Raw genomic sequence first — 22623 nt, forward strand, 5'->3', positions numbered from 1 at the left:
ATGCTTATCATTATGATATTAGGAGGTGACGATAGCAAAATATTAATGAACTTTAATCATGCAACGATGCTTATCTCATTCATTCATTTATGCGATAAAACAATAGATCTGCACAGTGAACCGAGAAATTATGGGCAAGTTCATGATAAGTATGAAACGTATTTATTTCCATCACTTTCATAGTTGATAATTCATTACTTTTCGTCTTCTAATCTAAAATTCTCGACAACCGACAAAATTTCGTGTCAGTCAGGATGAGGTATATTAGTTAATTGTTTGTTGGTTGTGTTAAAATAACGTTAATTATTAAATAAAAACAAGGTTTAAAGTACTCATGTACGAATAATGATTGTTATCAGTCCATTATGTTTTCGTTTTTTTGGAGCACAATTATTCTCCAAAATTGATCAGATCAGTATAAAATAGGTTGAAATATCACAATATCTTCTATTTAGCAACTAGTAAAATGTCGACGTGTAAAAATAGTTCATTAGAAAAAAATGATGGCAGTTTTGCTAAAATTTTGCATGCATACTTAATTTGGCCAGATAGTTGATTGATACTAGCAAGTTATTAATCAGTGTGGAATCCAAGATTGGTGTGACCACCGTCAGAAATAATTCCATTTTTTTTCTTGGTCGGTTCCGCACCACTCGAAGTTTGCACGTTGGGTGGCAATGAGGGCTGGTCACAATTTTCCTCGATTGGATTCTTTTTAGAGGTGCGATTTTTAATAATGAACCACCTGCAAGCACGTCAATGTCAAAATCAGTGATATTTAGTCACATGCAAGCATTAATTTCTAGTCAATTATTCAATTATTCCTTACAAGTATATAATTTGCGGCGGAACGGTCAGTGCCGCCGAGAGGAGGAAGAACGCCCCCAGAAAATACCCGTTTTTCAGCGTGAAATGGAACAACTTGGAATACGTGGGGTCCATTGCGAGTGGTGTAAGCGTCTCTAGTATTGCAATTAGCGAGAAGAGTTTTCCAATTTCATTGTCATCGACAATTTTTGACAACATGCTTCTCGAAATGACGATCATTGTTCCATTCATCATATCGATTGTGGAAGCTGAAAGTTCATTTCATTTATTTTTTATTAATTAGTTAGTAAGTAGGTTAATTTAGGGTTATGTGGTAAATTCTAACCAAGATAAATCATGTATCCACAGCCAGTGCAGATAAAAGCGTACACAAGACTCCCAGCCATTTGACTAATGCCTGCAATAAAGCCGACCAAGGGATCCGACAACTTCATCCATTTAGAAAATAGTCCCATGGACAAAACGACACCTGTCATATATGCAAAAAAGCTTAGTTTCCGAGTAAGAGACGCCACGCTTCATATTTATATTTGTGCACACACCTGCCACGCCGATGAGCGTGTTCACACTGGAAAAGTACCCATATCTGCTCGCATCCCAGCTCAGCTTGCTCGACACGTACATGAAAATAACGCCAAACTCGCCTATATAAAGGAGGAAGAGGGTCACTCAATAGCTCAGTCTTGGCGTGACCATCGACTCACTCACCATGAATCGGAGCTGCCGCGCAAAGGAAGGCGACCAGCAAGAGGATAAATTTTATCCTTCCAGAATTCTCGCGTTTTCGAAATGGTAGTGAGACCACCTTGAATAAAGTGTTTTTCGGATTCAGTACATCTCTCCACGTAGGATTCGGCCCCAAGATGTCTTCCTCCTCCGCGTTTTTTCCACCGGTGTCGTCATCCCGATCACCTTTCTCCACCCTCTCCAGCGCTAACCGGTCAGCCTTTGTCAAATTGTCAGCCCTGAAGAGAAGGATCAGCAGTCCCGTGGTGACGAATGCGATCGAGATGGCGAAACTGGCGGTGTTGGAGACATTCTCGTCGGCCAGAAGTCCTCCCAGAGAGAAGCCGCAAGGGACTCCGATGGTGTAGGCGGCACTGAGCAGACCGCTATAGATCAGAGAGACGTAAGTTTATAAATACGTATTTTTGAGTAGTTTTAAGGTCTTCCATCCACAGAATTCAAAATTTGGAAAATTACGATTTACGCACATGTATTTTTGAAAAAATTACAAAAAAAATTCTCTCTAACCTTCGAATCGTTCGACTTTTATGCGTCGTAATGTCGCTGATATACGCATAGGCGGCCATGGCGTAGGCAGGTTCGCCCTGAGAAGTCCGTAAAATAGATACAATTTTAATTATGAAGAATAAACGCTGCCAAATTTTTATTATTCGTTCCCCCCCGATAAAAAATCGATTTCATTTTCGTACCCCAGTAACACTTCTTGGCAGGGAAGTTAAAATGTTCATGGTGAAAGGGTCTGCAGAATCGATGAAGAATTGGGCGCAGATTAGGTAGGCTATTGACTGCACGATGTACCCCACGAATGGGATGATTAGTGACAATTTCCGTCCATAGTGGTCACTCCATGGCCCCATAAAAATTACGTAGATCACGGGAAAGGAATGGTCTAAAATACTGCGGTAGATCTTCGTCTCGGCGAGAATTGTGTTGATCTGTTCGGTATCATTTTTGTAGGTTTCATTTCTGAAATTATGTAAAATTTTCATATGTATTTTCAGGTTCTTTTCCAAATTCATGAACAACGGACATACTAATCAATTCATCAATGGACGTATGCAAATACTCAGTACCTTATCGATAAATAAGTGTAAGCAAATATTTGCAGACATATTTTTGATAACAATTTGCAAACAATAACATTTGGTTAATATGACGCAGAGGCTAAAAAAATTGCATATATGTAAGTACATATGTAGTAGTTGGTAGTTTCGTTAGTTAACCTTAGGTTGGTCGTGAACTTGCATAATACGCATATGTAATCAGGATCAAGATCATGATGCTCAATTTTATGTATGTATTTGCTTAACAGGTTGCTGACGAGGTTGGTGAACCGTGTTTGATGAACATGTCATGCAAAATTTTGGCAAATCCACAAAAATTAAGAGCAACATTCAAAATGAGAACAAGGTTATAGAGACAGATTTCCAAATGCATATTTCTGCTAAGAAAAAATAAATACATTTTTAGGAAACTTACGCCTTTATGATTTCTTTGCAGACGTCATGGTCCAGTTTGAGTCTAACTCTGCAGATATTTTCCACCATGACGTTCTGGAAGGTGAGATATGACATGAGGACTGATGTCATCAAGAGCAACGATGCTGGCTCGACGGACGCCTGGATCATTAATCTTCCACATTCTGCAACCTTTTCCTGGAAAGATTTCTTGTCCTCGACTTTCTCCAGAGATTGCAAAGATTGCGATTTTCCTTGGTGGTCCATATTTTATTTAATAAGTTACTGTAAAAATTTGTAATTCAACTGTTTCTCACTTTCACGACACACCTGCAAATTTTGACTAGATAAGGCAAAGTGTTATCTGAATGTTAGAGTCACATGTCTGCCGTATAACTGATCCCATTGAAAAGTTGTAAAGTAATTTATTCCATTTTTTATCCAAGCAGACGGGAAACAGTTGATTTTATTTAATGTCAAGAAACTTCTTGTTATTAGTTTTCTAAAACCCGTTTGCCTTGCCTTGCATTGAAGGAAGTCTGACTGAGGAGATGTCTAAAAGTTTGTAATCTTGGGAAGAGCAGAGCGATATTTTTATTTACACAGTGAATCACGTATTTCTTTTCACCTAGAAGTGTAATTAGTCTAAATATTTGTTTTATCCGCAGCTACACGGTGCGTTATGTTATGTCAAATAAAAATTAAAAACAAACAAAAAAAATACAATGGTTTAATGTCTTTATTGAACGAATGCATGCTGACAATCCAGCATCCTCGACTCGAATGAAAAAATTGGTAGCATGTTCCCTGGTTTTAAAGTTTAAAGTAGTTAATAGTTTAGTTAGTGTGCAGAATTTGATGGGCATGTGCACGAATCTGAATGAAATAGTGCATCATGATGATCATTAAGACCACTTGAATATACTTTTGACAATGATAAGCAAGTCCTGTCCGATCTTTGCATCGTATTATCGAAATAATAAATGCGTACACGGGCAGGGTCGGAATGTGCATGGGAAGTATGTGTATGCTACAGAGGTCAAATCAATGTAAATTGTGGGCAGATTGCAATATTTTCGTAACATTTTTGGAGTAAACATCGTCTCGTGGTTATCTGCATGATGCGATGACATTTGCGATTTACATATGTACCTGTTAAAGAAATTGACAGAATTGAGTCGCTTGTGAGAAGTTAATGAAATGACGGACGGATGACATTGCGTTAAAGTCTGGGATCTGCTATTCCATCTCGGCATAAACTTTATCTAATCCTCGACTCTGTTGTGGTGAACTGAACTTTGTGAATTGAATGCATGCAAGGAATGAAAGCATGACTATTTGTAATGGGATAATGAACTGAGGTGAATATGAATTACCTGCTCGCACATTAAGTTAAATATTCTTCATTTATGTAAGTAGTTAAATCCATTGTTGAATTCAATCAAAGTTATAGCAGAAATTTTTGGAGTTTGGCAGATTTGACAGGAGTTTTAATGCTTTCCTCGTCTGTACAAGTGGGCAAGTGTAGGTATTCAATCCAGTAATAATAGCAATACATACATACATAAGACCCACACGTCGTAAAAGTAGTAATATATTCCAAATAAGTTTATTACTTATTGTGTGAATCTCATTTTTGCCATTTGAACTCTCATTTCATCTCACTGCATGGATTTAAGTCGTGCTAATGCATGTACCATATGAAATGCAGGCTGGACTTGACTGGACGCAAGGTATTTATACTGCCTGCATGTGTGAACTGTGAATGGGACAGAGTACAATGCACCTGTCCATTACATACAATGAGATGATGAATTATATAATGTGTAAGTAAGAATAATGTGGGGGATGTGGCAGTGTCGGGAGGATTGTAATTTTGCATTAATCAAACACTTGACCGAGACGACGGAGAGGACAGCATCGACGAGACGAGAGATGATGAGAGTGAGAGAATTATTTTTACAAGGTCTTTTACATAGATTTGTGCATATGTATTTAGTTTGTTACCGAATCCCTGAACAAATGATTACTCTAGCTAATAAGTATGTTATCAAATCTGTTCTAACAAAGTTCTGCTGTAAGTCTAGGATATAAATAGATAAATATATGCAAATAAATAATTTCAATTTCTTAACTATGAGATTCAAAAATTCGACACGCGCTTACTTTCACTTTGGTAATTGACGCCTGGACATAAAATTTTCATTGGATTTGGTAATTTCCACATGTGGGTTTGTTGGGACGCTTTTCGGGTGAATTTTTCTTCCACAAGAACCAACTGCAGGAGATAAATCAACAATATTCATTTGACTTGTACCCTTGTCACGAAATTAATTGTAGAATCGTACATGAAAATGAGTTGTGGTGGGACCGTAAGTACGGCGGAAAGGATGATAAACGACCCCGAGAAGGTTGCGACAGTCCAGCGATACACGGCCGAGTAAAGTGGAACCGTACAAAGCGGTGTTAACACGTCTAAAATAGAAATTAGCGACATGAGTGTCCCAATTTCACCTGGTAGGACAAGCTTGGACATCATGGACCTCGACACCACGATCATCGTTCCGTTCATCATGTCCACGGCGGGGGCTGAAATGTTAGTGGCAAAATTATGTATGCAACTTGGTCAGGAATTTGTCTAAAATGTGTAAAAAATAAAAATATATATTTACCTAAATACATCATGACCTTATTAATGGCTACAGCATAGAGAATGCATCCACCAAATTGGCTAATTCCTCCAAGAAATCCGACCATTTGATCGGATAGTTTTAACAATTTTGAGCATATTCCCATCGAAAGTATGACTCCTACATAAATGAGAGAAAGATTTACTTTCAGGATTTCTGAACCTGTTTTCACTTCAACTTTCCCATGTCAAATGATACAAAAAACCAACCTGCCACAGAAATGAAGGAAGGGTACGTGGAAAAGTCGCCATATTCGACCGCATCCCAATTTAGTCTTTCTCGGAGAAAAACATACATCAATGGAAATTCACCTGATATCATTATAATAATTTAGTCATTTTCAGATGCATAGAATTTCGCATTTCTAGCTATGTAGACTCATCACCAAAAATCGTCTACATCAACACATACATATTTAATCATTCCTCAGCTCTGGAAATTTATTTTAAAATTCTGGACGACAAGCTTGTAGTCAGTAAGTTGAGTTTTTTATATGAATATCGCCAGCAAGTCATAAGTTCCAATTTCTTTGAAGACTTAAACTTAAGATCTCATCAGTCAAAATCAGTGAAAATATGGGATGTATATTTTTTTAATTGGGAACGCCCTGCTCTACAAATTTGCCATCTAGAATTTTAAAACAAATTCCTAGAGTCGAGAAATGATTTAAAACGTGATCATTTTGACAATTTCGGCGATGAGTCATCGAGTCGAGTCCTATATTAAAGTATGTACATACCGTGATATGGGGCTGATGCGAATGTAAAAGCGATCAACAGCAACCATATCTTTAGACGGTCGTAATCTTCTCGTCGCCTAAACGGAAAGCGTAATACTTGATAAAAATTATTCTTCGGGTTAATCGCGGCCAAAAGTCCGGGAACTTTCTCCGATTTTTCTCCCATTTTCAGTTCAGATTCAATATTTTCTTCTTGCTGGTCATTCTGAGAGAGATTAGTATTTCTTTTTCGTTCCGAATATTCGACGTCCTTCACCCTCAAGAAGACTATGATGACACCGACGGCCCCAATGACAGCAGAAATCCAGTAACTCTTCGAATATCCCCACCCCCTCCGAATAGACTGCCCAGCCAGCGAAAATCCTATTGGGAGGCCGAGATTAAAGCATGCGAATAAGATTCCGAGCCGTACCGTTCTCGTGTAACTGTTCGATATGTCGCAGATATAACTATTTGCACTCATCATGAGTCCAAACGTGCTCTGTAATCATTTTAATAAATTAGTTTCATTATTGAATATTAGGGAATCCAAAATCAGTTTTTCACATTTTGTAAAACCGGTTTTCGATTTAACCGAAAACTGATGTTACAATTCTCAAACAAACCAGTCTTGTAAAAAAACCGGTTCTAAATTTGTTCTAAAGACGGGTTTTATATACCCGAAAATCGGTTTTCCATTTGTAATAAGACAAACTGTTTTGGACCTAATATTTAATATTTCTTATTGGTGAGATAAGAATCAATGGTTATGAAATACCTTATTCCCAAATTTATATTTAATTTTAATTTTGTATTAAATTTTAGCTTGACATACTATATTTCGAAACTTTTTTTAAAATTAGCCCTAAAATCGGTTTCACACAGAATCTAAAACCGCTGTACCCAAATTTTTTAAAACTGGAATAATCGAAAACCGGTTTTTCAAAATCTTCCGATTTTGGATACCCTATATAATGAATATCTGCAGCATTTGTACTATGCGGTCTCACCCCCATTAAACATTGTGGAATTCCTGCCAATAGCATGAGAAGAACAGGATCCATCGTATACATCCTGGAGGAGAGAAAATTCGTCAAAATGGGATAAGTCATCCATCCCAGGGTGCTACAGAGGAGGGGGATCTTCCTCCCGTAGTGGTCACTCCATGGCCCCACAAACATTATGAAGATTAGTGGTAAAGCATTATCTAGGATGGCACGATAGGTTTGATTTTGACTAAAAATCTTTTGAATTTCTACTTCTTCATCCGCAAATGTCTCATTTCTGCAGAAAATATTTAATTTACAATGGGGACCCAAACCATGTTCAATCCAGATTATTTTTTCAGCACCTCAGTTTGAAGCATCAACTCTTTAGTAACATTTAGTATGGAACTTGCGCAGATTAGCAAAATTCAGAGCGTTATTGGTGCCGCAAGTTCGCGAAAAGCTCGATTTTCGAGCGGAATCCCTACCTTGCGGCGACTTTTTTCGCATTAATTCCTCGTGAAAACCAAGCCTTCTCGCTAATTTTCGGCACCAATAACGCTCTGAATTGTGCCCACGTGCGAAGTTCCGCACTAAATATTTTTTCTAAAGAGTTGGTCCTTCAAACTGAGGTGCTGAAAATATAACCTGGGTTGAACATGGTTTACTCCCCCATTGTAGTACACTAATTTAGACTCAATTCATATGAATTTGCACAACCAATATCCTCTTACACTTTGACAATCTCTTCGCATATGCTGCCAGAATTGTTTCTGTCGACGAGACAGATATTCTCCAGGTAGAGATTTTGACTGATTAGATGCGTCATTAAGCAGGACGTCATGGTACAAAGGATGGCCGGCTCTACGGAGATAGACTTCAAAATAGGGATCCATTTGTGACGAAATGTTCCCTTCTTCGTTTCAGAATTTTCCGAAAATTGGGAAAGTTTCTCATTCAACGACATGTTTTAAAAGCTCTCTCTTATTAATGCAACTGACCGTTGTCTGAATATTTAGTAATGCCATTTAAAGATTTATTTAAATAGGAGCTAATTTATTTATTGTTAACAATTATATCATTGATGAATATGTAGATAATCGGTAAAAATCGCTTCATAATTTTGTGATAACCTGTTCTGAGAATCGATTTGCGTCCATGATTAAAAATTGCATGTCTGATGGCATGATATAAATATTATATCGTATTTATGACTTAAACACAGTACTAAATTATTGTATAATTTGTATTATATTGTAAAACAGTTGAATGCTTAGTTTCAGATCGAATGACCTGATTAGCGTGAGAACTATTACCCACTTGTAATTTTCCAGATAATAACGTATTTAAAATCAAGCCTTACGATTAGATCAACTATAATAGACATTATGTGAAAAATTGTTGTGTCCATTTTCTGTAATTTTATCAGAGTCTGTAATTTATGAAATTTATGAACAGTTTCTGAGTATCAAGCATCCATTACTCCCATTAATTAAGTATTTGTACAAGTCTATGATTAATCCTTAACATTAAGCATTATTTATTGTTAAAACTTATTGCATTTTTTAACTGCGCGTTCAAAACTTCCCCGAGTATTTATTTACTTATGTGTTATGGTAGGTACATGGATTTAATATGGAAAGCATTTAAAGCAAAGTAATTATATTACCATTTGGATAAATATTAAGCTCCACTTTCCCCAAATTTCCCATTTTTTGAAACTTTGTGGCCAAGTCTATTGTTCCCCTCTTGTCCAATTGCCTCCTGTTCGTGTCCCTTCTTGTTACAGATAAACCACCTGAAATAAAAATCATTACATATAAATTTTCAAACTATGAAAAATGAATCAATACAATAAATAGCGTGTATTCTAACATGTAAATAATTTGTGGTGGGATGGTCAGAATTGCAGACAAGATGATGACCGAGCCAGAGAAAGTTTGGACCGTTAAGCCATACACGGTCGCATAGACGGGAATTATTCCGAGTGGGATGAACGACTCAAGGACGGCAATTAGTGAAAATAGTTTGCCAATCTCGTCCCGATGGACAAGTTTTGACAGCATCGAACGTGCAATTACGACCATCGTTCCGTTCATTAAGTCCACCGTGGAAGCTGGATTGGAGAAGAAGAAAGTTAGAAAAAGTACTTGCACGCATGGACGTATACTTGAAATAATTAGTATTTACTACTTGCCCAAATACATCATTGCAGCATTTGTCGCCAGAACGTAGATTAGACAGCCACCCATTTGGCTCATTCCGGAAATAAAGCCTACGATAGGATCGCGAAGTTGCATCCATTTCGACAGAATACCCATGGACAGGGCAACACCTAAAAATTGATGAGAATTTCCGAAAGGTACTTTAGTATTCATTGTATTAGTTCAGTTTGGATGTACCAACCGGAAACTCCAATGAACCAATTGAAGCTGGAGAATGACCCAAATGCAACCACGTCCCAGCCGAGTCGCTCCCTTACGAAGAGATAGAAAACCTGGAATTCTCCTAGATAAATATTTCAAAATTCAAGTTACAATTTCTATATTTTGCCTTTTACCACTCACAAGGAGGTCTCCCAGCGTATGCGTTCCAAGTTTGGTCAAACTAGTGTCAATGCAGTCACAAATTTAATTAATATGAAATTACAAAGGACATTATCTGTAAATGCGCAGGTTTGGCAGAGATATTTGCATCCGAAGAGGAGAAAATGTGCAGGAAAGTGTAAAATTTGCCGACTTTCTCCTCTTCAGATACAAATATCTCTGCCAAACCTGCGCATTGGAAGATCATGTCGTTTACAAATCAAATTTTACACCAATTAAATTTGCGATAGATTGACACTAGTTTGACCAAAATCGGAGAGCATACGCTGGGTACGCTAATAATAATAATAACGGATACGCTAATCTCCATTGTGAAATTCTCTCTATTTTTGATGTACCATGAATTGGTGCCGCTGAGAAGATAAAGGCCAGAAGTAAGAGTAAAATATTCATCCGTGCATTTCCCTCCCTCCGTTTAAAGGGTAGTGCAATCACTGAAATAATATTATTCCGAGGGTCGATAATGCTCCAACAAGTCGGATTACTTTCACCCGACTCTCTCTTTTTTGAGACGATGCCACTCCCCGAATTCCTCATTCTGTCAAATTTCGTCTCGTTTTTCACCGTCAGCGCCACAATCACGACGGCCGAGAGAGAAAAGACGACAGAAATGGAGAAGCTTGTCGAATAAGATAATCCCGATCGGGCAGCCAGACCAACCAGGGAGAAACCGAGGGGTACCCCGAGTTGATAACCCGCATTCAACATTCCCGTCCTCACGGTGCGATATTTGTGATCAGTTTTGTCGCTAATGTAACTGTAGGCTGCCATTCCGAATGCGACCTCGCCCTGAGATAACCAAAAATTAGTTTTGCCGATGAGTTCTGATAGTTGTGAATGAGTTGAAGATGAGTTAGCCTTATTATCTGTATAACTAGTCACCAACTTGTGCAAAATAGAATTTTTAAGCATTTTGTACACTCAGATAAATTTGGGATGAAATAGGTAGTAAATAAATAACTAAAATGCAAATTGATAATTTTTAGGCCAGCTCATACGCTCATTAACAGTTCCGACTCAAAATCAAAAAGTTAATTGTATTTTTATGAAATTTGTACTATTTCATCCCGAATTTATTTGAGAGTCCAAAATTACTTTAAAATTCAATTTTGCACAAGTTGGTGACTAGTTGTAACGTCCCTTCAACTCATTTAAAAACTCTTCGGCAATACTATGCATTACACCGCTTTCGAAAAATTTTAAAACTTTTTTTTTGCTAAATTGTATACCCACCCACCCCGGTCAGACAGCGAGGAATAGCAGTGATAAGGTTGACCCAAAGTGGGTCCATCGTCCCGACATGGAATGAACAGTAGAGTGAGACCATCGCATACAATGCTGTCCCCGTCGACGTGACCAACAGAGGAATCTTTCTCCCATAATAATCACTCCACGGACCCACGAACAAGACAAAAATTATGGGCAAAGTAAAGTCCAAAAGGACCCGATAACTTTTATGGTAGGCGAATATTTTCTGAATTTCTTGCTCCTCTTCGGCATAGGCAGGATTCCTGAAAATATTTACAAAATAATTTATAAAATTTCGAAATTCTTTCTTCTTAAAAAATCACTTACACGCTCACAATCTCTCGACAAACTTCTTCCGAATGGTTGCGCCCAACTCGGCAGATATTTTCGATGAACAAGTTTTGAAAGAGGAGGTACGTCATAAGGTTTGACGCCATCATGCACAAGGCTGCAGGCTCGACGGACACGGAACTCAGGACTCCTACCCATTCTCGTACCTTTGCTTTCACCCTGTGTTGCTGTTCGACTTCCGGTGGGGGAGATGAGACCATTTGGTCGGCCGCCTTATCTTTCTCAGCAGGTGGCGAGAACATGATGTTTATCGACACCTTGCTCTGTCGTGAAACGTCTTATTACTGCTCGACACTGTGATTGACATTGACAGTGACGGAGGAGTGAGATATGTATGAACATGCATATGCAGATAAAAGCATTGAAATGCTGTATGTATGTATGTATGACGAGCAGTGGCCGCGGAAGCCGTGGGGACATTAACATTGTAGGATGGGGGAGGGACGGGTTTATATCAAATGGGGAGATGATGCGGACATCGAACAACCGTGGGGACATTGTCCCTATGTCCCCTCAAGCTTCCGCGGCCACTGATGAGGAGACTGTATGGGGATCTATTAATGTAATGCATACGTTATAAATAGGTGCGACTTGTTTCCACATAAATCTCGTCCATGTCATAATAATTTTTATTAGGAGAGGCTGGACTGGACTGGACTGGAGCTGAATTGAGGTTACGACATTATTTTGGCTACTTAATTGATAAATACATAACAAATATTCCACCTTTGTTTTCTGATGCCGCTATTTAATGACTCAACTCCCGTTTTAGGCTGAACTATTATCCTAGATTTTTTGTATCCCACGATTCCCACGGCTTCGATAACGTTGAGACGACACGGTAAATATTTTCGGGGTGGAAAATTCCAGACGGAGTGACATAATTTCATCCCCATTAAATTCCAAATTCCACTCTGGAATTAGGAAGTAGTGATGAAAACGGTGTTGGCCATGTTAAAGCATGAAATTACGTAATTGAGACATTTGCACATGCATAAAATGTGTACCAGGAAGGGAATACTATTGGGCGTCAAATGTCAATCTGAACGACGGGAGGGGAACAAGGTTTAAATAATTAGAGTACATTTTTAATAATTAAGTATGATGATCTACTTGGATTATGGCCAAAATATTTAATTATGCACTTAATACCATAATTTAATTAAAGTGTGACAAATAGTTAGAAAATATTATGTATGAATGTGTATTTAGTTGCTTAATCACTTTCATATTAATAATTAGATAAGGAGACTCAAACTAACTGTGTGAACTGGTCAAAAAGCACGGCCAGTTGAGCACACTATGAAAATTACTGCGTGAACCTGTCAGTTTAAGTTGAAGGTTATTTTACTTCGTGATATTGAGAAAATCTCATATATTTTATTTATACGAGAGAAATGATATGTATGAACGCATATTATGGGTTAAATATGTATGATTAAGATAAATACCAAAGTCACCCTCCTGTCAAAAACTGAAAATATTTTATGTCTTTTATGTATAAACTATTTAAAGAGAATCGTATTTAGCTATCGTAAATAGTAAAATGAATTAGATTTTTCTGCAAAACTGTGTCAATTTATTCCTACCATTTTACTTAAATACGTACAAAAAACTATGCTACTAAATATTAACTCTAATTACGTAATAACTTATTAGCTATAATAAATACTTACAAAAATTAACTTATAATAAATAACAATACTCTCTAACTAAACTGAAATAATGTCATCATCTGAACTATAATTCTTCGCTTGTTCCGCTTCCCTGCCTAAAACGACGTCATCATAATCCGACTCCAGCAAGTTTGCGGTCGAGTTGTGGACGGGAGGCAGTGTGGGACACGCCCTGTTCCAGGGCTGCTCATCCGCCGACGCGAACAAGAGAAATACCAACGTGTCCACAAAGTAGACTGCGGCCGCGATGTAAAACACGATCTGCCACCTTTCCAACGTGGCCTTTTTTAAAAAGTGGGACAATTCGTAATAAGTTTTAAACTCTAATTAAGTAATAATTTCGACAGTTATTTACATTTCCATTGATCAACACTCCGGCGACGTAAGGACCCAAAAATCCTGAAATGTTTGCCACCGTGTTCGTCACACCCATCAAAATGCCGGCATGGTTTGACGCAATGTCGATGTGGTTAACGCCAAAGCCGCCGAACGCGGCCCCATTTGCGCCACCCGCTATGGTGAGGAGGATCACGGTCATGGTGGTGTTGCATCCTGAGTAAGATGCTCCGATGAGGGCGAGGGCACCACCGATGTGGGCTGGAGAAAAGGAAATGAATGACAATTAATTTTTTTGTGTGAAAATGGGACTGGGTTAAAAATTATCGTGATGCAAATTTAACTCACAGATGACTTGACACGCCTTCCTGACGTTGACCGTCGCCAACCATTTCCTTTTAATGAAGACGTCGGCCATGGGTGGAATTATGAAGCTGGTCACGCACATCAGAGCGTACGGCATGGCAGACATCCAACTGTTCTGCAGGGTTTAGAAAGTTTGGGTTAAAAATTTATGGACATCTTAAGAAATTTTGATATGCAAATTTATGTAAATATGTATGTACCTGTTTAATGTCAAAGTTGAGAATGGTCTTCATATAAGTTGGCAGTTCGGTGAGCAGTGTGTAAAGTCCCCACTGAGAAAAGGTTAAGATTTAATTGGTTACTTATGTATTGCACACAGATTATAATTTTACTGTATAATTTTATTACCGTGTGTCCCGTATGAGCCACAATGATAACCCAGAGTGGAAGTGAAGTAGCCATTTTTTTCCACGGCGTGGGTGGTTTGACCTGAATTAATTATGAAATTTGTATTTATACGCGTCGATTTAGGTATGAAATTGTGTTATGGATGAATTTTGTACCTTTGACACTTGATCTCCAATCGACCTCTGAATATAGTACAGTTCATCGCTCCCAACTCGTGGATGTTCTTCCGGGGAGTCGAAGACGAATACGACCCAGAGCACGAACCACGCCAGGGTGAGAGCTCCTGAACAAATGAAGACGGAAGGCCACCCCCCAAATATATTTTCTTGGATTAGATATCCGCTCGCAATCATAATTCCTGCAGTCCCAAAAGAACAGCCAGAGTACGTGATACCTGTGCAAATATACGTTTCGGAATGAATTTAATAATGAAACTAAAATGATATTTTTGATATTTTTTTTGTCGGAAATTGCAAAAAATTAAATTAAATTAAATTACTTGCAAGAGTTCCCCGTTCAGCGGGGGGAACCCATTTACTGAGAAGACTGTGCATGGCAGGTGTGGTTAGACCCTGTCAAACGACACAAAAATTTATGACTAATGTTGGTCACATTTAATGCTTAAATATGATGATTACCTCTCCAAAGCCTTGGATGACTCTGGCAGCAATGAGGAGTCCAATATGTGCTCTTTAATAATGAGGAAAAATTATAAAAATTCAATTAAATACAAAAATTTCCACTGAAATGTTTGTAATTTATGTAGATTTTTCAGAATTTACTTTACCTGGCCATGATTGGGGTCAATAAAGCGAAAACCGCAGTGATCAAGAGACCCAGCCCAAGAGGCCATTTGCCTCCATATCTGGGCAAAAAATTCTCAAGTTATTCATATCATTCCCAATTATCCTATATTATTATGGCCAATTAAATATTTGCATACATACTTTTGTGCAATTATTCCCCCTGGAAGTTGTGTACACATATACCCCCAGAAGAAGCTGCCCAGGATGATACCTTGTTGGACTTCGTCCCACTCAAATTCACCTTCATCGGATGATCCACCCGCTGCCGGGTTGGAGTTAAGTCCGAAAAGTCCGGAAGTATGGACCGGAATTGGGCACGCTTTTTCTGCCGAGAATGACTTGTTGTTGTACGTGTAGTGAGAAGAAGATAGGAGGAGGTCGTCGTGATGTAGGGAATTATTTAGTGGTGGAAGCACAGGAATCGGAATGTTGGACGAATTACGCTTCACCATTGCTACGATTGCAATGCTGAGATTAAATCGCATCGCGTAGGACATGGCGAAACCCCAAAAGCCGAGGAAAACGACCAAATGTCGAATTCCCCATCCTAAAAAGATGATAAGAATTATATGATAAGCATAAAAAATTTGCAAATAAATAGCTTACCCTCAGGTTTATTTAGCGACGACGGCTTTATCGAGTCTTGTGGAATCATTTTATGTGTGAGTTGAACTGAACCTGCTAATCTGCTGCAGAGATATTGCACTTTCACTCGCGAATTATTGACTGCTCAAATGTCTACCAAGCCACATCCGTTTTAAATAAGATTAGGACTGCAATTAAAGTCAAGATTGGCATCATGCCTGGCACCACGCACAGTAGCAGCAGAAAGTCCAGCAGGATTCAATGCACTTGGCCTCTTTTAACTTTATTGCAAGTAAAGTTATCCTCATTCATGAGTTTCTGTAAGAGTTAGGTCATAATTATTTTGTGCAAAAATGGTAGGCACACGAGCACATATTTCGTTCGGGTATCGTGATTTGCATCACACACCATCATCCCACAATCTAAATCCATACTTAACACAGATCGACCATGATAAGTCTTCATGAACATGATCGTCATCATTTTGTATTGGGTTGACCTTAGCATAATATTAAATCGATGAACGAGGACGACATTGACCCACCAGAAAAAGTCACTTTAAGCAATCAATCAAGTGAGAAATCCCATCCCACGAAATAAATGTTAAGTAATAATTAATGAAGAAATCCGGACTTTGGTCACGGTTTCAAAATAATGCGCAATATTCATTTTTTTAGCAATTAATTAAGAGTTACGACATCTTCCTGTTAAGATTAGTGGCGTCTTATGACGATTTTGATAAGAGGATACCCAACATAATAAGTTTAATGAACTTGTTCAAATCGGAATTAATCATAAATCAAAACACATAACAGAAGATAAGCACACATAGTAAAGCTGCAATGCATTCATTGCAGTGGTACAAACATTGTGAACCAATTTGTTAAGATAAGTTCTTATATTTAATGGTCATCTTGGGGGAACGTGCAGAACGGCCTTCCTTTTAATCAGGATTTAGCTGGATAGCGCAGAATTTTGTATGAGTTTGAAGAATGATGAGATGAATGGACGCCTTTGTCCGTGGTCTGGTCGTTTAATTAAGCGTTAAATTGCTGGCTTGTTAGGGTATGACTGAATTTGATCGAGATGTAAAAATGTAATGATAATTAATTAAGTAATTAATTGGTTATGCAGAGATCATTCAGTATGTACATATTTACTACCAAGTACCACCAAGACATCGTCGAGGTGTAACTTATTTCCATGTCTAGACTATTAAATTAGCTTGTTGTGGTATTTCTGACATTATTAACGATATTTACATGGTCAAACTGTTTTCATATGTATGCAAATACCAAATATTTAGCATTTTGCGGTACTGGAATGACCCATGATCAAATTTTATCACTGGAATTGGGGTCATTTTCATAAAAGTTGTCTTTGCCGTGAAGGATGTCTAGGAAAATGAAAGTGTATAATAAATTAACTGGATGAAAGTGTGAATTCAGTGAAATTCATGGATTTGGGTTGAGTCCATGAAATTGACAGGAAGACAAAAAACCCGATCCGGGTATTTTGCCGTGTATGATGTCTCCATGCAACCCGTCAGCACAACAAATAGCAAAGCAAGACACATTGACTGACTAACTCACTCAACTTATTATTGACATGTTTTAAATTACTTGTACAATTAAACTCTTTCACTTTCATGTGGATTTCCTGAAAAAAATGAAGCTAAAGTTGACCTTGGACAACAAACCGAAACATTCCGACGTTGCGACAGGAGTTGCTTGGAGTACTGCGGACACTATATTTTCCTTAGGGTAAGAAAAGTCCAGCATTTATTTGAAACCATTAAACAACTATATTTTAATTATAATTAATTACCGTTCTGCCAGCGACGATCACCAACTCCTCCAATGGAACCTGGCCAAGAACGAGACGACCAAAGTAACGGATGTTTCTTCCGAATTATTCCCCACAGGGATGCAGTGGCCTCCGAAAAACGGTCTGGTCGGTGGAGTTGGCGGAAACGTTAGGAAAGGGACAGAACTTCTCCTTGTTACGGCGGCTGATGGTCACTTTCATCTTTTGGGGAGGGGTGGTCGTGCCGAGAAGAGTGTACAGGCACACAAAGGTTACACAGCTACTTATAATCAAGGTCACCCTTGATTATAAGTTATAAAGTTCCTAAATTATAAACACCCTATAAACATTACGACATGTGCAAAAGACACAATCTCCCAATGGTCAGGTTTGGCAGAGATGTTTGCATCCAAAGAGGAGAAAACGCACAGTGGAAAGTATAAAATTTGTCAACTTTAGAAAACGTTTCTCCTATTTGGATGCAAATATCTCTGCCAAACCTTAGCATTTATAGATCACGTGTTTCGCAAATTTCATCTTAATTAAATTAGTGCTCGATTTACACTAATTTTCTTAAATCAGAGAGCATATGCTGGGAGTTAGGTGTCGTCCATTGTTAGTGAAATTAATATTTTGCAAGCCTTTAAAAAACTAGTTTAAAAAATTATACATCGATTTGCAGGCGCCGTGCTGTGTGGTCAGTGGAACTGGGACGGTTCAGAACTTTTAACTTCTGGGGAAGACGGTTGCCTGCGAATTTGGTCGAGGTCAGGAATGTTGCGCTCAACGCTGGCACAAGCTCCTGAACCTATTTACGCCGCCGCTTGGGCACCCGATAACCTCGCCGTGATTTACGCCATTGGTCCCTCTCTAGTCATCAAACCCACCGTTCCAAACACAAAAACGGTGCAGTGGAAGGGTCACGAAGGCGTAATCCTTTGTCTGAGTTGGTCCCCTACGTCGAAACTGATCGTGTCTGGGGGTGAGGACTGTCGTTACAAGGTTTGGGACTCGATGGGACGCTCACTTTTTTCCAGTGGACTGCATAATCATCCCATCACTTCGGTAGCGTGGGCTCCCGGTGGGGATCTTTTCTCAGTGGGAAGTTTCAACATTTTGAGAGTTTGTGATAGATATGGGGTCAGTAGCTTATTGTGCACTTTATGTCAATCTGACTTTGATCAATGATCATTCATCACCAAAATCAGCAAAATCAATACATTTTAAATCATGTTCACGGCTCTGAGAATTTATTTTAAAATTGTGGACTCTCAATTTTGGTAATAAGTTGGTCAATAGAATGACAGTGACGTTTTTTCATTAAAATTAAATTGCCAATTTTTAAAATTGGCAACGATTTTATCTACTGTCATCCAGAATTTTTAAATAAATTTCCAGAGCCGAAAAATGATTAAAAATGTGCTGACTTTGACTATTTTATTTTGGCAATGAATCATCTCGTCCTGCGTAAATTACTAAAACTAATTTTATTTTAATCAGTGGTCCCACTGCCTCGAGAAACTCAAAACCGGGTCCATTTACAGCATGCATTGGGGTGCAGATAGTACACAATTTGGCTGTGCGACATCATCTGGTCATGTCTTCTTGGCGAGTGTGATTGAGCGTGCGGTGTCGTGGGGGACGTATGAGGCCGTCCTCAAGGCGAGAAGGACCGTGGTGGTGACTGAATTTTCAGGAAATACGCAGGACAGGCTGGAATTTCGGGACCGAGTGATCAAAGTAAGGATTTTAAGTTAATGAAAATGAAAATTAGTTATAATACGAATTATAATTATTTCTCTCAAGATGTCGATGGATTACGGTTATCTTGTCTGCGTCACGATTTCTCAGCTCTATATTTATAACGTGAATAACGTAAACACTCCAATGGTCACCGAGTTGAGGGAGAATAATTCAATTAGTCTCATCCTTCAGGCACCCAAGTAACTAAATACTTTCATATTCATAGTCTATAATATCTTGATGATTATTGTTTCATCTCAGCCACTTTGTCCTCTGTGGGGGATTATCCGTCACGATTTGGAATTACGATGGGAAACAGATCGGGACCGTGAAGTGGGGTGGAATGCGAGGGGAGATGATGAATCGAGAAAATGTGACGACTTCCACCGACGTGGTCGCTTTCATTGACCACTCGGACCCCAAAGTGGTTCGTCTCTTTGACACTTCTTCCGGGAAACCGTTGCCCGAACTAAAGATGAAATCTGACCTGAAACAAATCGCTTTGGCGAGAGACAACTATCCCGGTTCGACAGAGAGACAGCTCGCCATCCTCGACAATAATCTGGACCTGATTACGGTGGTCATTCGCAAATTTGGTGCCCCCGTAGAACCTCAACGATTAACGACGATGGTGTCGTCCCTCACGTGGCATAATCAAGCACCGATGCTCGCCGTGATACGGGATGGACGACTAAGAATTTACTATTTTCCACAAATTCTATACGTCGACGGAGCACTGTTGGATTATACGTGGGAGGATCGTGACTTGGCGTGAGTGGTACCGATTTAATTGGAAACTGATTAATTAAGTGGATAGTTAAAAAAGTATTAATTTTCTCAATGAATCAGAGATCTTGGTCGCCAACCAGAAATCCTGACTTATGAATCGAATCGTGTCTCCATCCGTAAACCGGACGGCGTCCTCATCGTGGGGACAGCGTCCCCCTTCATGGCTCACCTACATCAGCACGCAATGCTGGGAAAGTTTCCTGAAGCAAGGCGGATATGTCGATATGTTAATGTGAGATTATAATTGGTCATATAATTAATAAATCTTAATTAGTAATTTTCTGCTCAGAGTAAACTCGTGTGGGGTGTGATGGCTGGGTTGGCCTCGTGGAAGCAAGATCTCTCCCTGGCCGAAATATGTTACTCGGAACTACAACTTTACGATAAGGTCATGTTCGTGCAGGATATCAAGGTAATCAATTTGATAGGTTTATAAAACTGCTTATAAAATATTGTGGTGTATTTTTTACGTTTTTAAACTTCAGGAAAACGGTGCAGATGAACCAACACGAAACGCCCTGCTCGCTATCCTCTCCGGAAATGTGCAAGAAGCAGAAAACATTTTAATGCATTCTGGCCGAATTGAAAATGCGATCGAGTTGAATGTTAACTGTTGTAAATGGGACAGGTTAAGAATATTAAATTAGTTACATATTTAAAAGCCACCCTAATTAACTATTTGTACAAATTATTTTTATTCAGAGCAATCGAACTATCTACAAAGCACAACCTCCTTCTAAACCTTGTCCTCAGCGCACGGAAAGAATATTTAGAAGAAATCAATGCAAAAGAGAGTAATCAACTTTACATCGACATGGCGAAAAAACACCCCTCCGCTGGAAAGAGTAAGAGGTCGACACAGAATAAGAAAAAGAAATCGGCCGGTACTGAGCAACGCCAAGCACCACAAATGGAAGAGGACCCCTCAAATCCGGTCGCATCAACGAGCAAAGCATCAATAATACATTCATCTAACATTGGCGGTGGCGATGCAGGGTTGCGACCTAAGTCTAAACCTCATCCAGTAGAACCAAGAAGTTTAAGCCCAGATCCAGCAGATGAAGATCTCGAAATGGAATTACAACTCAAAGGAAAGTTTAAAGAGTTGGAATTGGAACAGGACTTTTATTAATAAGTGAATTACTAATTGAACAAAAAGAACAAGGTTTATCATATTCTATCAAAGTTTAAAAGTAAAAAGTATTCCAAATATTCTAGAATTTTGGTTAAAGTAACATATTATACAATAGCGTAATTGAAAGTATTTCTACTTTATGTACTTTTGCATGAATTTGCGGTGAAAATCGGACCTCAGACAATCGTTAATAAAACCTTTATTTTTATCGGCATCGTCCACACGAGCACAATTTTTGAAAACGACGTCTTCATCCCATCTTCGCTTCACTTTCATATCACTTTTCGCCACGGCGGAGGATGCAGAGGTCACATTGAGGAGCGGGTTTCCACTCAGAATGTTCTCGGCACGGATTCTTTCTTCCTCTGCGCGTTTTTCAGCCTCTTTCTTCAATTGTTCTGCAGCACGTTCCTTTTTGATTCGCTGCAATTCTGCCATTAGGGCGGCAGTGTCGTCCTCATCGTCGGAGGAGTCGTCTTCATCGGAAGCCTCAGAATCGTCAACGGGATCATCCGCGTCAAGATTTGTGTGATCAGAGCGAGCTTTTTTGGCAGGTGGGGGTTGTATGGCGACTCGGGGTTCTTCTGGTGGTGGTGGAGGTCGATTTCTGATGTCCTGAAATATCAAAAGCGTTTATGTTAAGTGGTGAGTTGCTTGAAATGACAGTTCTTATTTTGTATTAAAATTTGCTTAATTTGTGTGCACAATACCTTATCCTTCTCCTTGCGAATTTGTCTTTCTTTCTCTTCCAAGTCTCGTCGGTAGTCCTTGTTCTTAAATTCATCCGAGGTTCCCTGGCCTGGTTCTCTAATTAAGTTAATCATATATTATGAGTCATTAGTAAAAACCATAAATGCGATACTTAATTGTACATAAACTGTTAGTTGGAATCTAGAAAAGGTTAGGTCAGGTCAGGTCTGCTAAAATTACTAGCTAGATTCTTATCTTTAATTCAACTTACCGATATTTAAGTTTTGTTTGTCCTGGCAAATCCCTGGACGAGTATTGTCTGGACAAGGCGCTCAAGTCCTTCTCCCCCTTGCCACTCCCACCTCTCGCGGGTTCGAATGTGGGACGAGCTGCTGTCGTCATTTTCAAAAAGTTTCAAACTTTTTGACCAAAACGACAAAAATCAAGTTTTAACTAACGGACAACAAAATGTAAATCTGTATAAAACTTCGGTGTCACAGTCGGTTCTACTTTCACTAATCACCGTTCCAAACTGCAAAAACAATATATTATTGAAATTCAAAATTTCAGAAATAACGTTTTAAGTTTCCAAAATCAAAAATATTAGAAGAAGCAAGAGCAAGCTTTCACGACGAATAGCAATTCAATTGTGTAAGTTTAGGGTTGCGCGAATCACGTGGTACAAAGACTAGCGGCAATTTTAAACCTCACG

The 22623-nt window shown here is 38.8% G+C and overlaps 6 protein-coding genes across 7 annotated transcripts; 1 reads left to right on the forward strand and 5 right to left on the reverse strand.

The window, feature by feature from the left end:
• Positions 1 to 128: 128 nt before the first annotated feature.
• LOC110852338 (proton-coupled folate transporter) lies at positions 129 to 3824 on the reverse strand. The gene is made up of 8 exons (XM_022100377.2): positions 3055 to 3824; positions 2265 to 2541; positions 2083 to 2159; positions 1537 to 1940; positions 1371 to 1472; positions 1154 to 1297; positions 830 to 1076; positions 129 to 745 (listed from the first exon to the last, which is right to left on the reverse strand). The coding sequence occupies exons 1-8, from the start codon at positions 3297 to 3299 to the stop codon at positions 574 to 576; spliced, it is 1668 nt and encodes a 555-aa protein (XP_021956069.1). The 5' UTR covers positions 3300 to 3824; the 3' UTR covers positions 129 to 573.
• A 1177-nt stretch (positions 3825 to 5001) lies between these two features.
• On the reverse strand, positions 5002 to 8427 carry LOC110851875 (proton-coupled folate transporter). 2 transcript variants are annotated; one of them, XM_035853680.1, is made up of 8 exons: positions 8161 to 8427; positions 7451 to 7724; positions 6462 to 6942; positions 5932 to 6033; positions 5705 to 5842; positions 5381 to 5621; positions 5199 to 5310; positions 5002 to 5115 (listed from the first exon to the last, which is right to left on the reverse strand). In XM_035853680.1, exons 1-7 carry the CDS (start codon positions 8391 to 8393, stop codon positions 5235 to 5237), a joined length of 1545 nt encoding a protein of 514 aa, XP_035709573.1. In that variant the 5' UTR covers positions 8394 to 8427; the 3' UTR covers positions 5002 to 5115; positions 5199 to 5234. The 2 variants fall into 2 exon arrangements, with proteins under 2 accessions (XP_035709573.1, XP_021955493.2); XM_022099801.2 differs by having other exon boundaries at positions 5002 to 5310.
• A 515-nt stretch (positions 8428 to 8942) lies between these two features.
• On the reverse strand, positions 8943 to 11955 carry LOC110851874 (proton-coupled folate transporter). Its single transcript, XM_022099800.2, has 7 exons — positions 11608 to 11955; positions 11270 to 11543; positions 10371 to 10821; positions 9833 to 9934; positions 9624 to 9761; positions 9302 to 9542; positions 8943 to 9224 (listed from the first exon to the last, which is right to left on the reverse strand). The coding sequence occupies exons 1-7, from the start codon at positions 11871 to 11873 to the stop codon at positions 9110 to 9112; spliced, it is 1587 nt and encodes a 528-aa protein (XP_021955492.1). The 5' UTR covers positions 11874 to 11955; the 3' UTR covers positions 8943 to 9109.
• A 1143-nt stretch (positions 11956 to 13098) lies between these two features.
• Positions 13099 to 15962, reverse strand: LOC110852213 (putative inorganic phosphate cotransporter). Its single transcript, XM_022100215.2, has 11 exons — positions 15770 to 15962; positions 15305 to 15710; positions 15145 to 15222; positions 14996 to 15047; positions 14857 to 14929; positions 14513 to 14751; positions 14358 to 14438; positions 14210 to 14281; positions 13992 to 14124; positions 13663 to 13904; positions 13099 to 13589 (listed from the first exon to the last, which is right to left on the reverse strand). Exons 1-11 carry the CDS (start codon positions 15816 to 15818, stop codon positions 13344 to 13346), a joined length of 1671 nt encoding a protein of 556 aa, XP_021955907.1. The 5' UTR covers positions 15819 to 15962; the 3' UTR covers positions 13099 to 13343.
• A 924-nt stretch (positions 15963 to 16886) lies between these two features.
• Positions 16887 to 21330, forward strand: LOC110852695 (intraflagellar transport protein 80 homolog). Its single transcript, XM_022100806.2, has 10 exons — positions 16887 to 17511; positions 17587 to 17825; positions 18237 to 18694; positions 19055 to 19294; positions 19361 to 19497; positions 19559 to 20068; positions 20147 to 20318; positions 20376 to 20498; positions 20572 to 20714; positions 20789 to 21330. The coding sequence occupies exons 1-10, from the start codon at positions 17417 to 17419 to the stop codon at positions 21216 to 21218; spliced, it is 2547 nt and encodes an 848-aa protein (XP_021956498.1). The 5' UTR covers positions 16887 to 17416; the 3' UTR covers positions 21219 to 21330.
• On the reverse strand, positions 21192 to 22565 carry LOC110851757 (protein CWC15 homolog). Its single transcript, XM_022099649.2, has 3 exons — positions 22183 to 22565; positions 21932 to 22028; positions 21192 to 21836 (listed from the first exon to the last, which is right to left on the reverse strand). Exons 1-3 carry the CDS (start codon positions 22311 to 22313, stop codon positions 21354 to 21356), a joined length of 711 nt encoding a protein of 236 aa, XP_021955341.1. The 5' UTR covers positions 22314 to 22565; the 3' UTR covers positions 21192 to 21353.
• Between the last annotated feature and the right edge of the window lie 58 nt (positions 22566 to 22623).

This window comes from Folsomia candida, unplaced genomic scaffold, assembly GCF_002217175.1.
Source record: "Folsomia candida strain VU population unplaced genomic scaffold, ASM221717v1 Fcan01_Sc007, whole genome shotgun sequence".
NCBI classification, from domain to species: Eukaryota; Metazoa; Arthropoda; class Collembola; order Entomobryomorpha; family Isotomidae; genus Folsomia; species Folsomia candida.

Excerpts from the sequence above, each read along its gene's own strand:
- LOC110852338 (XM_022100377.2), bottom strand. The coding sequence starts at position 3,299 with ATGGACCACCAAGGAAAATCGCAATCTTTGCAATCTCTGGAGAAAGTC. Across the intron at positions 2,542-3,054 it reads TGCAAAGAAATCATAAAGGC|AAATGAAACCTACAAAAATG; the intron begins GTAAGTTTCCTA and ends ACATAATTTCAG. Across the intron at positions 1,298-1,370 it reads CACGCTCATCGGCGTGGCAG|GTGTCGTTTTGTCCATGGGA; the intron begins GTGTGTGCACAA and ends CATATATGACAG.
- LOC110851757 (XM_022099649.2), bottom strand. The coding sequence starts at position 22,313 with ATGACGACAGCAGCTCGTCCCACATTCGAACCCGCGAGAGGTGGGAGT. Across the intron at positions 22,029-22,182 it reads CAAACAAAACTTAAATATCG|AGAACCAGGCCAGGGAACCT; the intron begins GTAAGTTGAATT and ends TAACTTAATTAG. Across the intron at positions 21,837-21,931 it reads TTCGCAAGGAGAAGGATAAG|GACATCAGAAATCGACCTCC; the intron begins GTATTGTGCACA and ends TTGATATTTCAG.
- LOC110852213 (XM_022100215.2), bottom strand. The coding sequence starts at position 15,818 with ATGATTCCACAAGACTCGATAAAGCCGTCGTCGCTAAATAAACCTGAG. Across the intron at positions 14,930-14,995 it reads TCATCCAAGGCTTTGGAGAG|GGTCTAACCACACCTGCCAT; the intron begins GTAATCATCATA and ends GTCGTTTGACAG. Across the intron at positions 14,282-14,357 it reads TGGCTCATACGGGACACACG|TGGGGACTTTACACACTGCT; the intron begins GTAATAAAATTA and ends ACCTTTTCTCAG.
- LOC110851875 (XM_035853680.1), bottom strand. The coding sequence starts at position 8,393 with ATGTCGTTGAATGAGAAACTTTCCCAATTTTCGGAAAATTCTGAAACG. Across the intron at positions 5,843-5,931 it reads TTCCTTCATTTCTGTGGCAG|GAGTCATACTTTCGATGGGA; the intron begins GTTGGTTTTTTG and ends TCATTTATGTAG. Across the intron at positions 5,311-5,380 it reads CCACCACAACTCATTTTCAT|TTGGTTCTTGTGGAAGAAAA; the intron begins GTACGATTCTAC and ends TATCTCCTGCAG.
- LOC110851874 (XM_022099800.2), bottom strand. The coding sequence starts at position 11,873 with ATGTTCTCGCCACCTGCTGAGAAAGATAAGGCGGCCGACCAAATGGTC. Across the intron at positions 10,822-11,269 it reads TTCCTCGCTGTCTGACCGGG|GGCGAGGTCGCATTCGGAAT; the intron begins GTGGGTGGGTAT and ends TGGTTATCTCAG. Across the intron at positions 9,225-9,301 it reads CCACCACAAATTATTTACAT|GTGGTTTATCTGTAACAAGA; the intron begins GTTAGAATACAC and ends TTTTTATTTCAG.
- LOC110852695 (XM_022100806.2), top strand. The coding sequence starts at position 17,417 with ATGAAGCTAAAGTTGACCTTGGACAACAAACCGAAACATTCCGACGTT. Across the intron at positions 20,069-20,146 it reads TGGGAGGATCGTGACTTGGC|AGATCTTGGTCGCCAACCAG; the intron begins GTGAGTGGTACC and ends TCAATGAATCAG. Across the intron at positions 20,319-20,375 it reads GGATATGTCGATATGTTAAT|AGTAAACTCGTGTGGGGTGT; the intron begins GTGAGATTATAA and ends TTTTCTGCTCAG.